At 31.7% G+C, this 17,465-nt stretch overlaps 1 protein-coding gene across 1 annotated transcript; it reads left to right on the top strand.

Moving 5' to 3' along the window:
- The first annotated feature begins 4,138 nt into the window (after positions 1 to 4,138).
- LOC148604106 (sorting nexin-5-like) lies at positions 4,139 to 17,060 on the top strand. The gene is made up of 14 exons (XM_088548456.1): positions 4,139 to 4,183; positions 6,053 to 6,208; positions 6,482 to 6,586; positions 6,950 to 7,080; positions 7,559 to 7,634; positions 8,116 to 8,199; positions 8,844 to 8,918; positions 10,003 to 10,033; positions 10,985 to 11,069; positions 11,508 to 11,547; positions 12,693 to 12,779; positions 14,206 to 14,295; positions 14,721 to 14,786; positions 15,389 to 17,060. Exons 1-14 carry the CDS (start codon positions 4,181 to 4,183, stop codon positions 15,524 to 15,526), a joined length of 1,167 nt encoding a protein of 388 aa, XP_088404582.1. The 5' UTR covers positions 4,139 to 4,180; the 3' UTR covers positions 15,527 to 17,060.
- Positions 17,061 to 17,465: the final 405 nt, after the last annotated feature.

The raw sequence follows: 17,465 nt of genomic DNA on the forward strand, positions 1-17,465 counted from the left end.
GACCATCGCAAGGATCACTGCGTCAATCACGCTCCGAGAACCATGCAAACAGACCAATGCAGTCCACTTACGCATCCTGTCCAGCAACAGACAACCTCAGAAAGACAGAATCGATGCAAACTGGTTTATTGGACTACGATACTTTGATGGTGCTGATGGATACACCATAACGATCAAAGAGTTCATGATGACAACCATAAAAGATATACTTGACCTACACTTAGAAATCGATGGTAAAGGAAACCTATTGACCAAACTTTACGACAAACGTGATGACTTTTCATTCAGAATTGTCAACTTTCCTTTCATCTGTGGCAACATCCCAGCGGCTCCTGCGTATGGAGTGTTCATATCACAACTCATACGTTATGCCAGAGCTTGCCGAAACTACGCAGACTTTTTATATCGCGCTAGAACTCTAACAAATAGGCTTCTGGAACAGGGTTATGTTGCTACAAGATTGTAGTCATCACTACAGAAGTTTAATGGTCGTCATCATGAACTCGTGGATCGTTATGGTGTATCCATCAGCACCATGATAACTGATTTATTCAACGGGTCACAGTTTGCCTTTCCTCGTTTGTCTACCCAGGACTTGACTTTTTATGAGCAACTCGGCAGGTGTTTCTAGAAAAGCAGAGGACGCTTACCCTACAAATGCACCTGGTCCATGCTCCCTGTTTTTATTGGAGTCCGAGTTGCTCAAGGTTCTTTGTTGTGTATGTCTGTTTTCCATGTCAGGTATTTGTCCCTGGATTGCATTCTTTTGATTACCGCTATAGCCTTGGTTCCCTTGATTACTCTTTGATGACAGAACTACACCAATATGCTTTGAGAAAAGAAAAAAACCAAGATACTTTGATGAATGGACTACGCCAAGACCCTTATACTTCGATGAAAGGGCTACGCCAATCGATCCAGTATGAAACTCAAGAAAGCTTGCCTAAAGACCCAGCTGACGAAAACTTTTTCATACACCCGACAGACGATCCCCTTGCTATCAACGTACCCAAAGGATACTTGGACGACCATTTCATTCCGTGTTTAAAAATCCCAGAGACGTATCACAGGCCATGACCATGGCCCAACAAATGTTCCCTACAAAGACAAACTACTTCATGAAATCGTACGAGTATGCCACCGCAAAACCCCACGGATATTTATTGATCGACATGAAACAGGGCATTCCTGACAACTTGAGATTGAGAAGCAACATTTTCCCATGGGAAATTCAGGATGTGTTCTTGGATAAAGAAAAGTATAAATAGAGATGAAAAATGATGTGTGGTTACTTTTTGGCCGACTCGCAAAGGAGATAGACGCACCCGGAGCAATAAAAATGTTCAAGGTAGTTCCCTGTCGATGGATTCATTTAGAAGAAGTCATCAGTCGCGATGCCGTACATATGCAATGGACAAAAGAATGTGCCAACTGTAAACCAAAGAATGAATTGACAAAAGAAAGTGAAGCCCCAAAAGATCTCGTGGTAGACCAACTGGAGGAAAGAAAAAAGACAATAAAACAGATGTGACACCTGCATATAAAACTGTATAGAGAGGATTTCGGAACAAAGATAGTGCGGATGTATTAAGAACATAAAACGTACAATGTCAGAATATCAAATACTAGTGGAAACCAGAGCAGAATCCTTGTATAAAAAACAACGACTTTAAGAAATCAATAAAGTTACAAAAGTTCAACAAGATGAGTCATATTGATCTACGGTGCCAGAACCTGAGAGGATAGTTCATCAAAAAATGGAGCTATATGGGAAATACAACGAACACCACCAGAAGTCATGTTACCGAGGAACAAATGGAAGTGAAAATCAAATAGAGTAGAAAAAAACAGCCTTGACGCCAATGATACTTGGACGGCAGAATCATAAGAAGATCGGATCGTAAAGTGTTATTTGAAGGGGAAGAAATAAAAAAAAGGTTAGAGGAACAGACCATTTAGCAGGACCCGAATTTGACGACACCTGACGAATATATGAATATGAATTGTAAATAAAATATAAAAGAAAAAAATCTTGTTGTGAAATAAAACTAGACTAAACAAAACTGGGTAGCTCAAAACCGATAACACCTATTAGCGATAGCATGAAAACATGGTTTCTATCAGAGCCTCAGAACACGGGTCAAAGTATAAGTAACTTGAAAACATACTATAGCAATAAAAAATTCCTTAGAGAGATCCCATCATATAATACTTAAACAAAAAAGGGCGGCGAAGGAAATAAACCACGAATGAAAATATGGAGAGAAAAATAAAATTCCATAGGTCAATGGTTTACCCCCATAACGGGTCAAATCTAGTGCACGTCACATGTAAACATTGAAAACATGAAAAAGGAAATTTACCCACTAGAGCCCCATAACACGGATAAAATCGGTGAATAGTTTCAGTGTACCCGACATGCAAATATCGAAAATATTATAACAATAAAAAGTTCAATCTCCTTATAATAACAAAAAGAAAAACATTAAACGAGCATACAAGTCTCAAACAAAAAGGGCGTAAGAAACAAAGTACGAATGAAAATATGGAGAGGAAAAAAATCAACAAATCAATGGTTTGCCCCCATAACGGATCAAATCAAGTACACGCGACATGTAAACATTGAAAGTATGAAAAAAAGAAATTTACCCACTAGAGCCCCATAACACGGATAAAATCGACGAAAAGGTTGAGTGGGTCTGTAATATGTGATGAAATGGTCGACTATACAAATCTAATTATAATAAAAATGAAAGGCAATACACCATTCAAAAGCTATTAACGTTCCAAATGTAAACCTTACAATTGTCAGGATAATCATTAGTGGTTAGTCAAAATAGTAACATTGATTATTCAAACTGAATACAAAAATATTAAACATAATTAAACAAAAAACAATGATAAACATTGATTTCCCTGTTGTAAACAATGCACAAAACGTCCTTATACCTGTAATGTATTCATAAAGCACAATAAATAGCGGTTAAAAATCAATACATGGGCTTTTGAAATCACCAGTAAAATGGCAAGTTTCAGACATCTGTCTAATTCAAATTACACAATCAATTGAACTCAAAGAAATTCAAATCAAAATTTAAAATCTATTCAAAGTGCCCATTCAATTATTACACAATGACAATGAAATTGCAAACAAATAATTAGCAAAAATAAGATAAAAAAAAACAATAAACGTTAATGAAAAAAATGAAAATTAAAAAATATATATATAAACAAAGAAAGATTACTCTTGTCATAATACACCCCCTTTTTTGTACTCACCTGTTTATAGTATACTATATAATGACATTAATTAGGACACTAAATGAGGATACCTATGGAGGTCGTTTCCCCCTCCCAACCTTTAAGACCACCCCTTCCTACATCGAAAGGTCCCAATGTTCCCTTTATGGGGCCCCTCATCTAAGTCCACTTCCGGTCATACCCAAAGTTCACTTCCGGTCTCCCTCCCTCTACCTGTCACTTCCGGTCCGCGACCACCGAATGTGACGTCATGCGCATGCGCATTGGGGCTAATCCCTTAATCCCCCCTGAAAAATACTAAACCAAACGTGCTCTTATACCTGTCAAGATTTTGATATATATTTTTAAAGACATTTCAACAAAATATATATCAAAATATAGCGAAAAGTTAAAGCTTTAAGAATATGTTAAGTATATGTTTTTTGACAGACATGAGTTTTTTCAAGAATTTTCAAGTATTTAGTGTTTTGTTACCATATCCCATATTACCATAAAAAAAAACGACACATTTCAGACTTTAACTGACTCAAAATCAAATAATTCTTATATTAAAATTTCCTAGGACTGTAAGCTTTAAGAATAAATAAACTTAATTTGACAGACATGACGCATTTTATAAATAATGAACTTTATTCACCGACATGTCCCTCTTTTATCGCCATTTTCTTGTCAGAAAAAGTTCGTCCTGTCAAGATTTTCGCTTTATATTTTGACATTTTCCTTATATCAATTAAAAGCACTTTTATTCTTCTTTAGAAATCAATTTAAATTTTTGAATTCCATTGAGGAAAACTAAAGTTATAGCCAAAAATGTATCGGAAAATGCCCGTCCTGTTTTTAGACCAACCTTTTATTAGCTATTTTGTTCTTTCGAATATTTCTAGGTTTACCGTCTGCCCATAATCTTCGTCTGCAGGCAATGGTTTGTAAATGATAACGATTTTAGACTCAGTTTTAACGATTTACTACTCCTTTTTTAGCAAAAATAACTTGCAGTAACTAGATCTACTATCTTTTTCTATAACCTTCTTAATTCTGTGTTGAACATTTTCTGTACAACTGTTCTTTACTTTGGTTGACACGCCCCCATCTTCTTTGAAGGGTTCTTGGTCAATGTTCAAGTCGTTTTAGACATTGGCAGTATTTCGCATTATAATGTGTTTGGCAGTAGGGAAAACAGATGGAACCCTTGTTGATTCTCACTGATCTTACTTAACAGTTAATAGAATAAGAAAAGAGAAGATCTTGTTTTAATGGTCAACATGTTTTGGACAAATCAACTGGTTCCTGAACATGCCCTAGCCTGAATTGAGACTAGATATATGGCCATTAAAAGATGAAAATCTAATGGTGATTTCAGCTGTTGTTGCTGTTGACAAGTTATAAAAAATCTACCTAGGATACCCATGGACTCCCTGAAGTCAGTGCCACTATACATGTACCATAGCTCAATGCCCAAGTAAAACAATCATTGGAATTTCATTTGTAACAAAATATTTTGACCTGTAGAATTTTGCTGGGAAAGAGAAAAAAAGATGAATTATAGGATTTGGTAGGGGGATGTTGTACAGTAGCTGAAAGAGTAATCAAGGGAACCAAGGTTATAGCGGTAATAAAAAGAATGTAATCCAGGGACAAAGACCAGACATGGAAAACAGACATACACAACAAAGAACATAAAGTAACTAAAATCATACATACAAAGTAACAAAAGTAAATGAGCAACTTGGACTCCACTAAAAACAGGGAGCATGGACCAGGTGCACCATTAGGGTAAGCGTCCTCTGCTTTTCTAGAAACACCCGCCGAGTTGCTCATAAAAAGTCAAGTCCTGGGTAGACAAACGAGGGAAGGAAAACTATGACCCGTTGAATAAATCAGTTTTCATGGTGCTGATGGATACACCATAACGATCCACGAGTTCATGATAACGGCCATAAAACTTCTGTAGTGACGACTTCAATCTTGTAGCAACATAACTCTGTTTTAGAAGCCTATTTGTTAGAGTTCTAGCGCGATACAAAAGTCTGCATAGTTTCGACAAGCTCTGGCATAACGTATGAGTTGTGATATGAACACTCCATATGCAGGAGCTGAAGGGATGTTGCCACAGATGAGAGGGAAGATATTTTATTCAAAACATGTTAATTAAGTTATACTAGCTACAGAGATGTGCTAAAAGTATTCGATCACTCCTAAACTTCCCATTACTTTCTATGTAAAATCATACTTTTTAAAACAATTGTCAGTGAAATGCTTCTCAACTGATTTCGAAGAAAATTTACCATTAAAGGACAACTTTTAAAATTAACCTTTTGTTTTTTGATGAGGTTCTTAGACAGTCTCATTTTTCAGAAGTGTTAGAGAGTTTCACACAGGAAAAAAAATCAGTGTCAAAAATTCAGTTGGATATATTGTAAATTTGTGAGTCTGACATCATTAATTGTCTGGGTAATTATAGTGCCAATACTCATTCATTTTTAGTCAGAAAATCTTTTTCAAAATAAATTGCAAGATTTCAGATATTCCTCTTATTATTTGTAAAAAATTATGAAAAAATTGATCCAGAAATTGTTTGGAAAAATGTGATTTTGCATAGATAGAAACAAAAGGTTAAATTAACAAGTGACCTAATACTTTAGCACATTTCTGTACATATATGGAACTTTAAAATTTCTTTTTTGTCTTTTTTTGTAATTTGTGACTGTATTATTTTCACTTGACATCACTTGTTCTTGTCAATTTCCTTATTTATTTCTTATTTCATGCTTTATTCATTTTCGTTTTGTAGGAAGCAGAGAGAAATGGTCCAGACACCGCAGACAGTGTAGATGCCATGTCAAGCTTAACTGTTAATGAGGGACCATTTAGGCCAATGTTTAATGTAAAAGTACCAGATGCTGTTAAAAACGGTGAAAGTTTACAGTTTACAATCAAAGTTTGTAAGGTATGTGATGTGATCATCAACACAGTTAAATAAGATTTTTCAATTCTTAATCTCACAGTGTGACCAAAACAGTTCAATACATGTATATCTAAACACAGTATTTTTTTTTTGTTAAAAGAGCTAGTCAAATGCAGACTTCTGGAAATTACTTATTTTTTCATTACTTTCAATTGATGTATTCAAGGCAAGAGATTAGTGATAGTCAATTACTAACTTTATTTGTGGTTTTGTTTTATTTGTTTGCTGTAGAGATATAGTTCATTTTAATTCCAGCCTGACAGCGATGAAGAATCTGGTAACTGCATATTCAGAATATATGATGATCTTGAATGGCTTCAACACAACTTGATGACACACAACAATATAGCTGGTGTTATTGTAAGCCAGTCTTCTTTTCTTCTTTTTTCAGTGTGTTAACATTCTTTGGTTTGCATAAAGAGAAGCTATTTTTTAGTAATTTTAATATTTATGATAATCATTGAATCAGTCATTTGTACAGAACTTTGACACAATTTTTTACTGTGAGAAAATTAGTGCAAGTCTAATTTTCTGCTCTCCTTTTTGAAAGTAGTATTTTAAATTCAAATAAATGCAGTAATCCAGGTTCTTTTCACAAAGTTAAAGTAAAACTTAAGCAGTTGAAGCAGTAGATGTTCTCATTGTAAGCTTGCTCACATGTTTTCTAGTTTTCTTTTATTTTACTGCTTGGAAAACTCTTTAATCAATATGTTATATTTTTAGGTACCCCCACTACCTAATAGACCTGAGACAGATGCAAAAGCAGCTGAGTCTAAGTCAAAGAAACAACTTGGTAGTAATACAAAAGTTATAGTACCTGATGAGTTCTCCAGAGATTGTTGGAGTGTGGAAAAGTAAGGTTTAAAGTGATTATATCTGCATTAATTTAGAATTGAAGTAACAAAAACTTCATATACTCTATAAAATAAGTTTTCAGTACCATTCTGTGTTAGAATCAGGCAATGGTTGGCACATCATTTATCTCAATTTGGTCTTGTTTGCTTCAAATATATTCAATACATCTAGAAAACAATAGAAAAACTATTTAAATTTATCCTGAATCATCTGTGATGAAGATGTTTTTATACTGTTTTATAAAAGGAAAAAGTGTGGGAAAATTTTCGTTCCATTTTCCACTGTGCGTTTCAACTAAATTTGACTTATCAGTATCTTATAAAAAGTCCAATGTTACTTTGATGGTTTTTTGTTGCCTTGAAAATTTTTAACTGATGATATTTTTTTCTGCAATTATAACTTCATCTGCCATAAAGTACTGGGATTAGTTTTTGCTATCATTAAAGTATTTGTGAAATGATTTATTTCTGATTTCAGCTACTTACAATTAATTCTACAACACGAAATATTTGGGAAGGATGAAAATTTAAAGAATTTTTTACTTGAAAAAGATGTAGGTACTATACTACAAATGAATATAGGCCTTATAATAGTAGTTTGTTATGGTTATAAATGCCCTTGATGCAAGACATCATACAATTTTGTATTATTTTGAGTTTTTGATTTTTTACAAAACAAATAATGTCATGTATTATCAAACTCAATTTTAAAAGTTTTACTGTCTTCTGTATAATATGGGTGAGTGAACCACAAAAATATAAACTTTAAATTCAAGATTCATTACATAAAAAATGCTCTAATGACTTCGTTCTTCACAAGACTTGGGCTAAATCAATTTGATTTTTTTTAATTAATGGTTCTTCCTGTGAATGTTATTCATCTTTTTCAATGTCTTTAGGTATTCATTGTTATGCCAAACCCCACTTACATTGTTCGGCGTTGCATACAGAATCACCATGATGTTAATAATTTCATTGCTGTTCTGACCGAGATTTGTTTTGATTTTACCTTCAATCATATCTTATGTATTGTAGGCAGCAGTGAGGGCCAAAGTTAAGAGAGGATTCTTCAACAGGATGTCCAACTTAGTGGATGAAGCTAGAAAAGGGCAACACAGGGTATGAGCTTTCTATAAACTCCATCAGATACCATTCATAACTTTCTTTAGCTTTTGTTATTCTCATCACAGTGTAATTTATAATTTAAGTTTACTTGAATTGTTCAGGTATAAAAAAAACACTGATTAAGGCTTTTTATACTGGTTGAAATAACCTTGTGGAAGCAGTCAGGTTTTGACTCATCAGTCTTGGTTACCTGAGGACAGCGGTTTTATATGCAAGTAAAGTTGTCTCTACATTATGTACAATTTAAGTAGAACTTGTATGAGAATATGTCTTTTGACAACTGTGAAAAAATTGTGCATGTTTCATCAAACTCCAGTTGATGCTGTTTGAAATATTTAAAAAAAAAAAAAAAAAAAAACATCAAGAGTTCAGGAGAATTTAATGTGGTTAAAGTAAATTCATGAGAGACATTTCATATCTGGACCCACATCACTGTAAAATGAACTTGTAACTAGATCTGACCAATTTCATGTTTTGTGTGCTTTTCTAAGAGATGAAATTTTGTTGAATTGCTTAATTCACTTTCATTCACTGTTATCACCGTCATATTAGATTCCTGATATCAATATATCTACCCATGCAACATATAGTATCTGAAAATGTTAACTTAATAATCCTTTTGAAGTGTTTCTCTGTAGGATTTAGATGAATACTTCCAGAAGCAGAGAGAATGGGCTGTGACATATGGAAAATACATGAAGGAAACTTCATTGGTATGCTATATATACTGCAATGATACATAGAAAATACAGATTATCTGGGTTTGTGGTTTGAAAATTTACATTTTCATCAGGAACAGTAAAAATTGTTATTTACCATAATCCTTGTTGCACATTGACATGTTTTCTTCAATCCCGTGTTAAAAGTTTGGCTATATGTAACTGATTTGTCTAAATTTTCCTCTTATCATTTTGATGGTAAAATGAGTCATTAATTTTATTAATAAAATGCTATGAAAGTTCTTTAAATCATGAGCATCATTATTATTGGATGAGGGATTTCAGTTTGATTGATTACTTCTTCTGTTAGAAACTATTGCATTCATTGTGATTTTGTACATTTTTATCTAAATGCAGTTTTATTATTTTTTTTTTTTTTGGCTATAAGAAAACCTCAAATTTTTTCATATGATTGGATTTGCCATTTAAAAACATATTGCATTTTCAACAAAAATTCAATTAAGGCTATAATAATTAAGTTTACAGTATATTATGAAAAATGAGCTTTTAATGTGATCAAATTTATAGATGGATCTATCCAATAAAACTTAATTTGAAAAGAATCGTACTGTGTGGCAACAATACTATTTTAACAGTATTTTTAGTTATGAGTTCAGTTTATCAATCAAAGCAGGGTTGGAAACTCCAGCCAGTCCGGAATACAATTTTTCAATATATTTATTATGTGGCTAAATAAAATTTTGCTAAAATTAGCCAGCCCTGCCAAAAAGAGCCAGTCCCGGGCTGGTTGGCAGGCTAGTGTTTTTTACTCTGATCAAAGAACTTCATCAGCTGGAAATGAAGTTTCATTTAGAATGAGAAATGATCTTGTTAAGTGTTTATATGAATTAAACAGTGGGTGGAAATACACCACTTTGAAAATTTGGTGTTTCAACATTCAAACCATCAGAGGAAACTGCTTTATATTTTGGTGACTTCTTACCTGAATGTTTCAGAATTTCGTATGTTTACCTTAATTTTCACATTTGAATTTAAATGAACATATACATTGTACATTCACCAGTTATCACATACTCTTTCTGCCTTTGATAAGTTTTTATTTTATCTTTTTTTCCAGAATTTTAACAGAATGGTTTATGCACAAATGAGTAAGTATACTAATCTTCTTTTATTTGCTGAGAATTTGAATTTGTATGTGCTATTTATAATTTATATAATTCTGTTGGTGTCACAAATGTTTATTGTACACTCCTTGAGATGTTTAGGTTTCCCTGCACACACGATACCCAAACGCATGCTAAACGCTCACCAAATGCACAATAAATAAACGCTTCTGTCGTGTACAAATGTACACTCCTATCATGCATTTAAATGCACGATAAATGAACACTCCCAGCATGGGTTTAAATGCACAATAAACAAACGCTCCCAGCATGCCTTTAAACGCACAATAGATGAATGCTCATATCATGCGTTTAAATGCATGATAGATGAATGCTCATATAGTGGGTTTAAACGCAAGATAGACGAACAACAAAAAATAATAATATTGACATATAATGAAGACAGAAAAAATAGAAAATAAAATTAATGAAATTATATAAATTAACAATAGCAAGAAATATAAAAATAACAGTTAAATCAAGGAAATAATCAATGCACAAAAATAAACGAATGCTTCTATCGTGGGTTTAAATGAACGCTCCTATTGTGCGTTTAAATTAACCCTCCCAGTGTGCATTTAAATGAACGCTACCATTGTGCGTTTAATCAAATGATCCTAGCGTGTGTTTAAACGAACACTTCTATTGCACGTATATCATGTGTTTAAACGAATGCAAAATGATGTGTAAATACACAATAAATGATGCACGAACGCTAAAATGGGAAACATGAACATCTCAAGGAGTGTATATTGCTACATTTTGTCTGTTTTTTAATACATTTAACAGTTTTTTAACCAAGAAGCAGTACATTGTGTCAACTAAAGTGTTAAGGGCTATTAACTGTTCCAATGACTTGATGCTCTTTAGGAATATGCAATTGTTTTAATAAGTAGTTGAAAGTGGTTCACAGCTACTTTGATTGTATCTTTTCAGGATTATGTGGCTGCCACACTCATTTTGTGACCTGTCTGGCTGGTACTACCACATATAAAGATGACGCTACACTCAAAGTCAATAAGTAGGTCAATTTCTATAAAATTTCTTTGGTTTCCTTGGTTTTAATTCCCTGGTAACATACTGTTACTTATATCATCTGTTCTGATGTTTATTTAGTTAGTATACTAACAATGGTGATAGCTTTACACTAAAGATTACCTATATTACATAGCATTCTACATTTACTGTATAGCGGGTAATATTTACAGTGGTGCCCAATTTCACAATTTTCCCTATAGATAGGAGTACTTAATATATGTGGTCATTGTTTTTCTTGTCCATAGATACTTTATATGGGTGAAACATCTTGACTTAACTTTGGAGAGCTTTTCATGTGATTCTCTCAGTCTTGCAAATATAGCTAACATTTCCTGCCGTACTTTTTAAGCTTTCATATATTTAACTAGTGCCTTATCACTCGTTATAATGTAATTCCTTAGAACTTAGCTTTGTTCTATAGATATATGGGTAAACTTGGTGAAGGGCTTGACAGGACCAAGGTACTTTATTTTTCATCCCATTAAATACACAAACCTTTTATATCATCCTTTCCTTTACACTAAAAGTGAAAGAATCATCCATTCATTACATTCCTCTTTTCCAAACATTTAAACAGCTACATCAAGCTATAGTCAATTATTCACAAAATACATGTACATTACAGATATGTTTTCTCTGTTTTTGTCTAATTGTGACACAAGCTGAAATATAAGATTTCATTATTTCATATTGTTACTTTTTTTCAGCCAATTGATATAATTATCTCCCTTCCTAATTTGTATTCACGTGTTTTCATTGAATTTTCAATTTTAAATTGTGGATCTCAGGTTTGCTAGTTTTTCTTAGTATAAAATTGATTTAAATAATGATTAACTTTTAAGGTAAAGAAATAGTGTAAAAAACCATATATTTTGTATTATTTAAATGTTGTATATGTTTGGATGTGCTTAGTTTCAGGTTGTTTCTTTTTTTCAGCAAATTAAAGTTATTACCTTCCTTTCTTTCTACAAATTATTATTTCAGCTAATATATATTCATGCATTTTGACCTATATAAGATACCCTTGCATGTTTTTGTACTGGTACAATTTAAAAGAATGTTTTTTTACTTCTTTTCGCTTTGTTTTGTTTTTTTTATTTGTAGTTGAAAAATTCCATATATATCTGACAGCTCTTGACAAAATGTATTTTACTCCATATGGTAATTCCCAGTGTGTTCAAAATATGGTGCTTAAATTAAGAAAATAAGTAATGTTTTTGCCCTATTCATTTAATTCAACCCAAAAAATAAATGATAATGTACTCTCTTAAAAAGGAATATTTAAGAAATAAATCACGGAAACTCCATTTAATCATTGTTTTACCACGGGCTGGCCATTTATGTTGAATTGTGTTACCCTGAGCGATAGCGAGGGGTTAAATAATGACATAAATGGCCAGTTCATCGTAAAACAAGGATAAGATGGAGTTTCGGTGATTTATTTCGAATGTAATAGGACTAGTTTTTTTCATTTTTTTTTTAATAAATGCAGCCTATGTGTTGCACAAAATGTTGGTCATGTGTTTATCACTTTTTTACCATGACTGTGATCTAAAGAGCTTTGAAGCAAGTCATATTAGATTGAAGAAGGAATTTCTATCTGCAGCATGGTCTAGAGGTACTCAGTACAAATGATGAAAAGACTGTAGGATTCCAACTGGATCTGTTTGCTAGATATATGGAAGCTATCAAGGTAAACATTACACAATAAAAATGATAGGAACATAACAATTTAATGTTTCCATAGCAAGTTCAACAGTAAACAATCAGAAAACTTATAATGTTTATTTATATGTTTTAAAATATGGAACCATGTAGTACACATGCAGATAGCTAGAAAATTTTTAAGTGGATTTTAGAGGGGGTTTATTTGTGTATGCATTATTTGTTTGCACAAAATATCATATGTACAAAAAAGAAAGTTCTAAGAAATATCTTCAAAGAAAAAAAATACAAGTTGTTTAACATGAAAATGCACTTATGTGAATATTACTGTGTTCTATTAACCAAGGTAATTAAAATTGTAAGTTAGTACTTTAACCATGAATGATGAAGTAAAATTTACAAGACTTATACTGTCCTCCTTCAGATTCATTCAAAGGGATTATCTAGATTTAAATAATTAGCTGAATCCATTTCATGTAGAGTCGGGGGACCATATTCACCAGGTCCTCATTTTCACCACCCTCATTTTTGTCTTCCAAAATAAGGGCTGAACAATACAACAGTGCAAATTGATGTGATTAGGCATATAATTCTCAATTTGAAACAATATCACTCCAATTAAATGATAGAATCGATATCTGTTTTCTTAAAAGATTTTGTAGTTAGATTATAAAAAATAATGAACAAGTCATGTGATTTACCCTTGAGTTTTATCGCATTTTGGAGTTTTGTGAAGGAATTGCTTTTGATAGATTCATTTGACGAGTATTTTTAATTGATTTACTGACAAAATAGAGCATTTTGTTTATAAATGAAAAAGCGGTGAAAATGATTTCCCCTAGTGAAGTAGAAACCCTAATATGCTTACGTCTTTACATACATGTATTTCTAAGTATATATTATCTCTGAACAATCTAAGTATTGAGTTTTATTTATTAAATAGTTAACTTCATCAAACTGGGGATAAATTTAATTTCCTCTGAAGGTGTATTCCTTCAGTGTTCAAAAATACTGTGGTGAAAATGATCTATCAACTCTACTTTTTCCTCTTTTTTCATGTCTCTATATACACACTTAAATGTTGAATAATGTCTTTGTTATGAGACAAAGGTGTACAAGTTTATGGTATAATTTTAGGCCATTCAAAATTATTTCTGTGGTTCTCAAGCTATATTTTATTAAAACCACTTAGGGAGAGGGCATTTCTTTTTACCTTTTGATTAGGTACATTGTTTGTAGACAGAAAAAAATGAATGAAAGGAAAGAGGTGCTGTGTTCTTTCCAGTTATTTATAGTGCAATAAAGATTGGTAGTTGGGCACATTCAAAAGAGATGAAGGAGGGCCACAGAACAAAGAAATTAACTTAGAATGGCTTAAAATTCCTTAATTTTGTGTATGGTTAATTATATTGAAATATTCTTTGTTTACATACACAAATCAATCTGTTTACTAGGAAATGTTATTCAGAAGAACTTGTTTATTAGTGGATTTTGAGGATGCCAGTAAAGCATTAGAAAAAGCCAAACCTAACAAGAAGTCTGCAGTAAGTATTAGGGGACGTAGATGTGTATTACATTTTTTGTTTATTTTGTATAACAAAAATTTTGACTTAGTCCCAATCATATCAGTATTTTATTTCAACTTCGAATTACGAAACTTCGAAATCATCTATCTCCTTAAAGCACAGAATGTGGAATCCAGAAAGTGAATGCAAGTTCTATGCCATGTTAACCACTAAATTTCAAATGAAAAAAACATAGAATTACTGTTAAAACTTTGAAAACAACCCTTTTGCAAATATTTGGAAACCATGTGAATGAAAAAAAAATATAAAGTTGATGAGAATTTATAACTGTATATTTATCTACAAATTAAAAAACAATGTTTTTTTTTCTTTCTGAAAAGCCATCATTATCTCTGTGTAGATTAAAAATAGGTTTTTTCTTGATTGTGTTTATTTTTTTATAGGCAGAAGAAGCAAAAAACAAAACAGAGAAGTTATATGAAGACTGTTCAAACACAGCCAGGAAGGAGGTAGTCTTTCTTCATTAACTCTTCTAATCTTATTTCTTTAACAACATAGTGTCATTGTCAAAACCTTTTTGGTATATTACATTGATATTATAAAATATTGGACAAATGCTGTTATCATGACTATAATGACATAATTATTTTATTGCTTTAAAATGATTCCATTGCAATTGATTTGTTATATAAAGCCAATTACTTTGGAGTTATGATCAGGAAACTCACCAAAAAATGATAATTGTTATGGTTATAAGGAAATAGGAAATCAGCTAAGTCCTATGAAGATCAGTTATCTTCACATTTACTATTATTAATTACAAATAACAATAGCCTAATTCACCTAAGTAAAATCTAATGATAAAAAATGAAGATTTAAATTTGATGATAAAAAAAGGAATATTTCTAGAAGGTAATGACTATTGTTTTTTTACGTGATTCAATATTTTATATGAAAGAATCGATGTCTTGTGTATATTTCATTCACATGTTTTTGACTTAAGGACTAGACGTGTTCAATGTGATTATTCTAATACACGCAATGCTTTATAATGGGATATACAAATTTCTGTCTATCATTTTAATTTCATATGTATTTTTAACAATTGTAGTTGAAGACATTTCTCCATAACAGATTGATATCCTTTGAGGACTGTTTATCCAAGTTTGCCGAATCACAGATTAAAACTGCCAGAGATACTTATACACTTCTGGTTAAAACGCTTAATGAATTAAAACAGATGGATTGATTTGATAAGTGATAAAAACTAGAAACATGCATATATTACCAGTACTGTTAATTGAGTGATCAGGTGATAACCATGGTGTATATGTTACTGTGACTTGATGATACTCAGTTTGTTGAGATGACTGATTCCTTTTTACATTATTCAGTCATTTTGTTTAATAATTCAGAATAAAATGTATATGCACATATATATTTTTGTTAGATGTATTTATACAGACTTGCTTTGTAATTGATTCATTAATACAAAATTATAGAGATTCATATCTTACCCCTACATTTAAAAATTAGAAAGATAAGATTTAGTATTTATTTAAATATTTATTCCACCAAATAAATTTTTGTTAGCATTGTTCAAACTGGTTTTGTATCTTTGTTTTGTTTTTATTATATACTATAACAAAGTGATGTTTTCATGTAATATGTTTTTAAAATTTATGCTTCTTGTAGTGAGAGATGATTTTATAGAATGTTCATATATATAAATATATATATATGAAGTCAAGTTATCAGATTTCTGCAAATAAATACAATGTATTAAAAAGTCTAATTATGTTTCCCCGAAGAACATTTCTTATTCTTTTGTCTGATGTTTGTCTTGTCCACAGAACTCCTCAGAAAAGACTTAAGGAATTTAAACCAAACTTTGCACAATAATAGGCTACCATATGTAGATTTAGACAATGAAATTTCAAACTTGGCAGCCATTTTGAAATGACGGCTAAAAAAAAAGGGAAAAGGTCAAAATATAGGACATTGCGTTATCGGGGAAAACCTAGATGGCCAGGAACTTAAAGATATAATGGTAGAGTTCAACATGCTGAACAAGATTAAGCAAAAAAAAATACGGAAACGATATGTCACCAGTTGCCATGGCAACCAGTTTTCCTGCCAAAATTTTAAAATGCTCTGATTTGGATGAAATTTAGTTTTTAAGGTGAAATTTACATATCAATCAAAATTTTATGATTTAAAGAAGACTATTTTTGAGTCGCCGTTGATATGGAAACTGCTTTTGTTTCTAAAATTTGTAAAAACATTTAAATATACTTCATTTTGTTTTCATTAATTTTTATCGTCTGAATATAGCTGAAATATTGCTGCTCGGACGTAAAACCCCAACAAACAAACAAACATTAATTTTTAACCCATTTCTGCCAATAAGAAAGCTTAACTTTACAGATATGCAAATTTTCTACTCTGAACTCATTGAAGAACTTAAAATTACCATTTTTTCTTATGTTAAACATAAAGTCTTACCAAGTTAGCATAGAAATAATGGCATAAATCTGTTTGATTGTGCATGAAAATTATCAGTCAAACCTGTTCAGCAATCAAAGGTCTGTGATACACAGCTCACTTTCATGAAGTATTGAATATATGTTAATTATCATTTTAAGGTGTTATGTTCAATATTACTGGAATGTAAATTTTTTTATAATTCAAAACTGATTGTTCTTTATATGTCACAGCTCCCAGTCATGTATTGTTTATACTGGAAGTTGGCTTATATTTTAATAAATATAATCTTAACAGTGGATTGTATTTTTATGGAAAATATACCCCCATACACAGAATTGTGAAAGTAAAACCAATCAGGAAAAAAAACTTGTACAAAATTAGGTATTAGTCTTTTCTAAGTGTTTTGAAAGTACTAAATTAGTATAACAGTCCTGATTAGTTTAATATTAAAGGAAAATTTCATAATTTCCCGAATTTAGACAACTCAAAATTAAACACGTACCATTGGAAAGAGACTTATGAAAACATTGCAACCATTTTGACCACATTTTGTTTCTGCTTAATGATTTTTTTATATTTCTGATAAAAGATGACCCCAATAATTGATTTATCTTTAACCATGTTAATCTTTTAAAATTTACTACCAAAGAGTGGATTTTCCAAGTTTCGAATCAGTGGTCAACCTAAGAAAAACCATTGAT

This window comes from Perna viridis, chromosome 10 (genome assembly GCF_037379345.1).
Source record: "Perna viridis isolate PV_CMFRI_1.1 ecotype Kerala chromosome 10, ASM3737934v1, whole genome shotgun sequence".
Taxonomy (NCBI): Eukaryota; Metazoa; Mollusca; class Bivalvia; order Mytilida; family Mytilidae; genus Perna; species Perna viridis.

Coding starts and splice junctions, on each gene's coding strand:
- LOC148604106 (XM_088548456.1), top strand. Junction 7,635..8,115: donor ATTTTTTACTTGAAAAAGAT/GTAGGTACTATA, acceptor TATGTATTGTAG/GCAGCAGTGAGGGCCAAAGT. Junction 14,296..14,720: donor AACCTAACAAGAAGTCTGCA/GTAAGTATTAGG, acceptor ATTTTTTTATAG/GCAGAAGAAGCAAAAAACAA.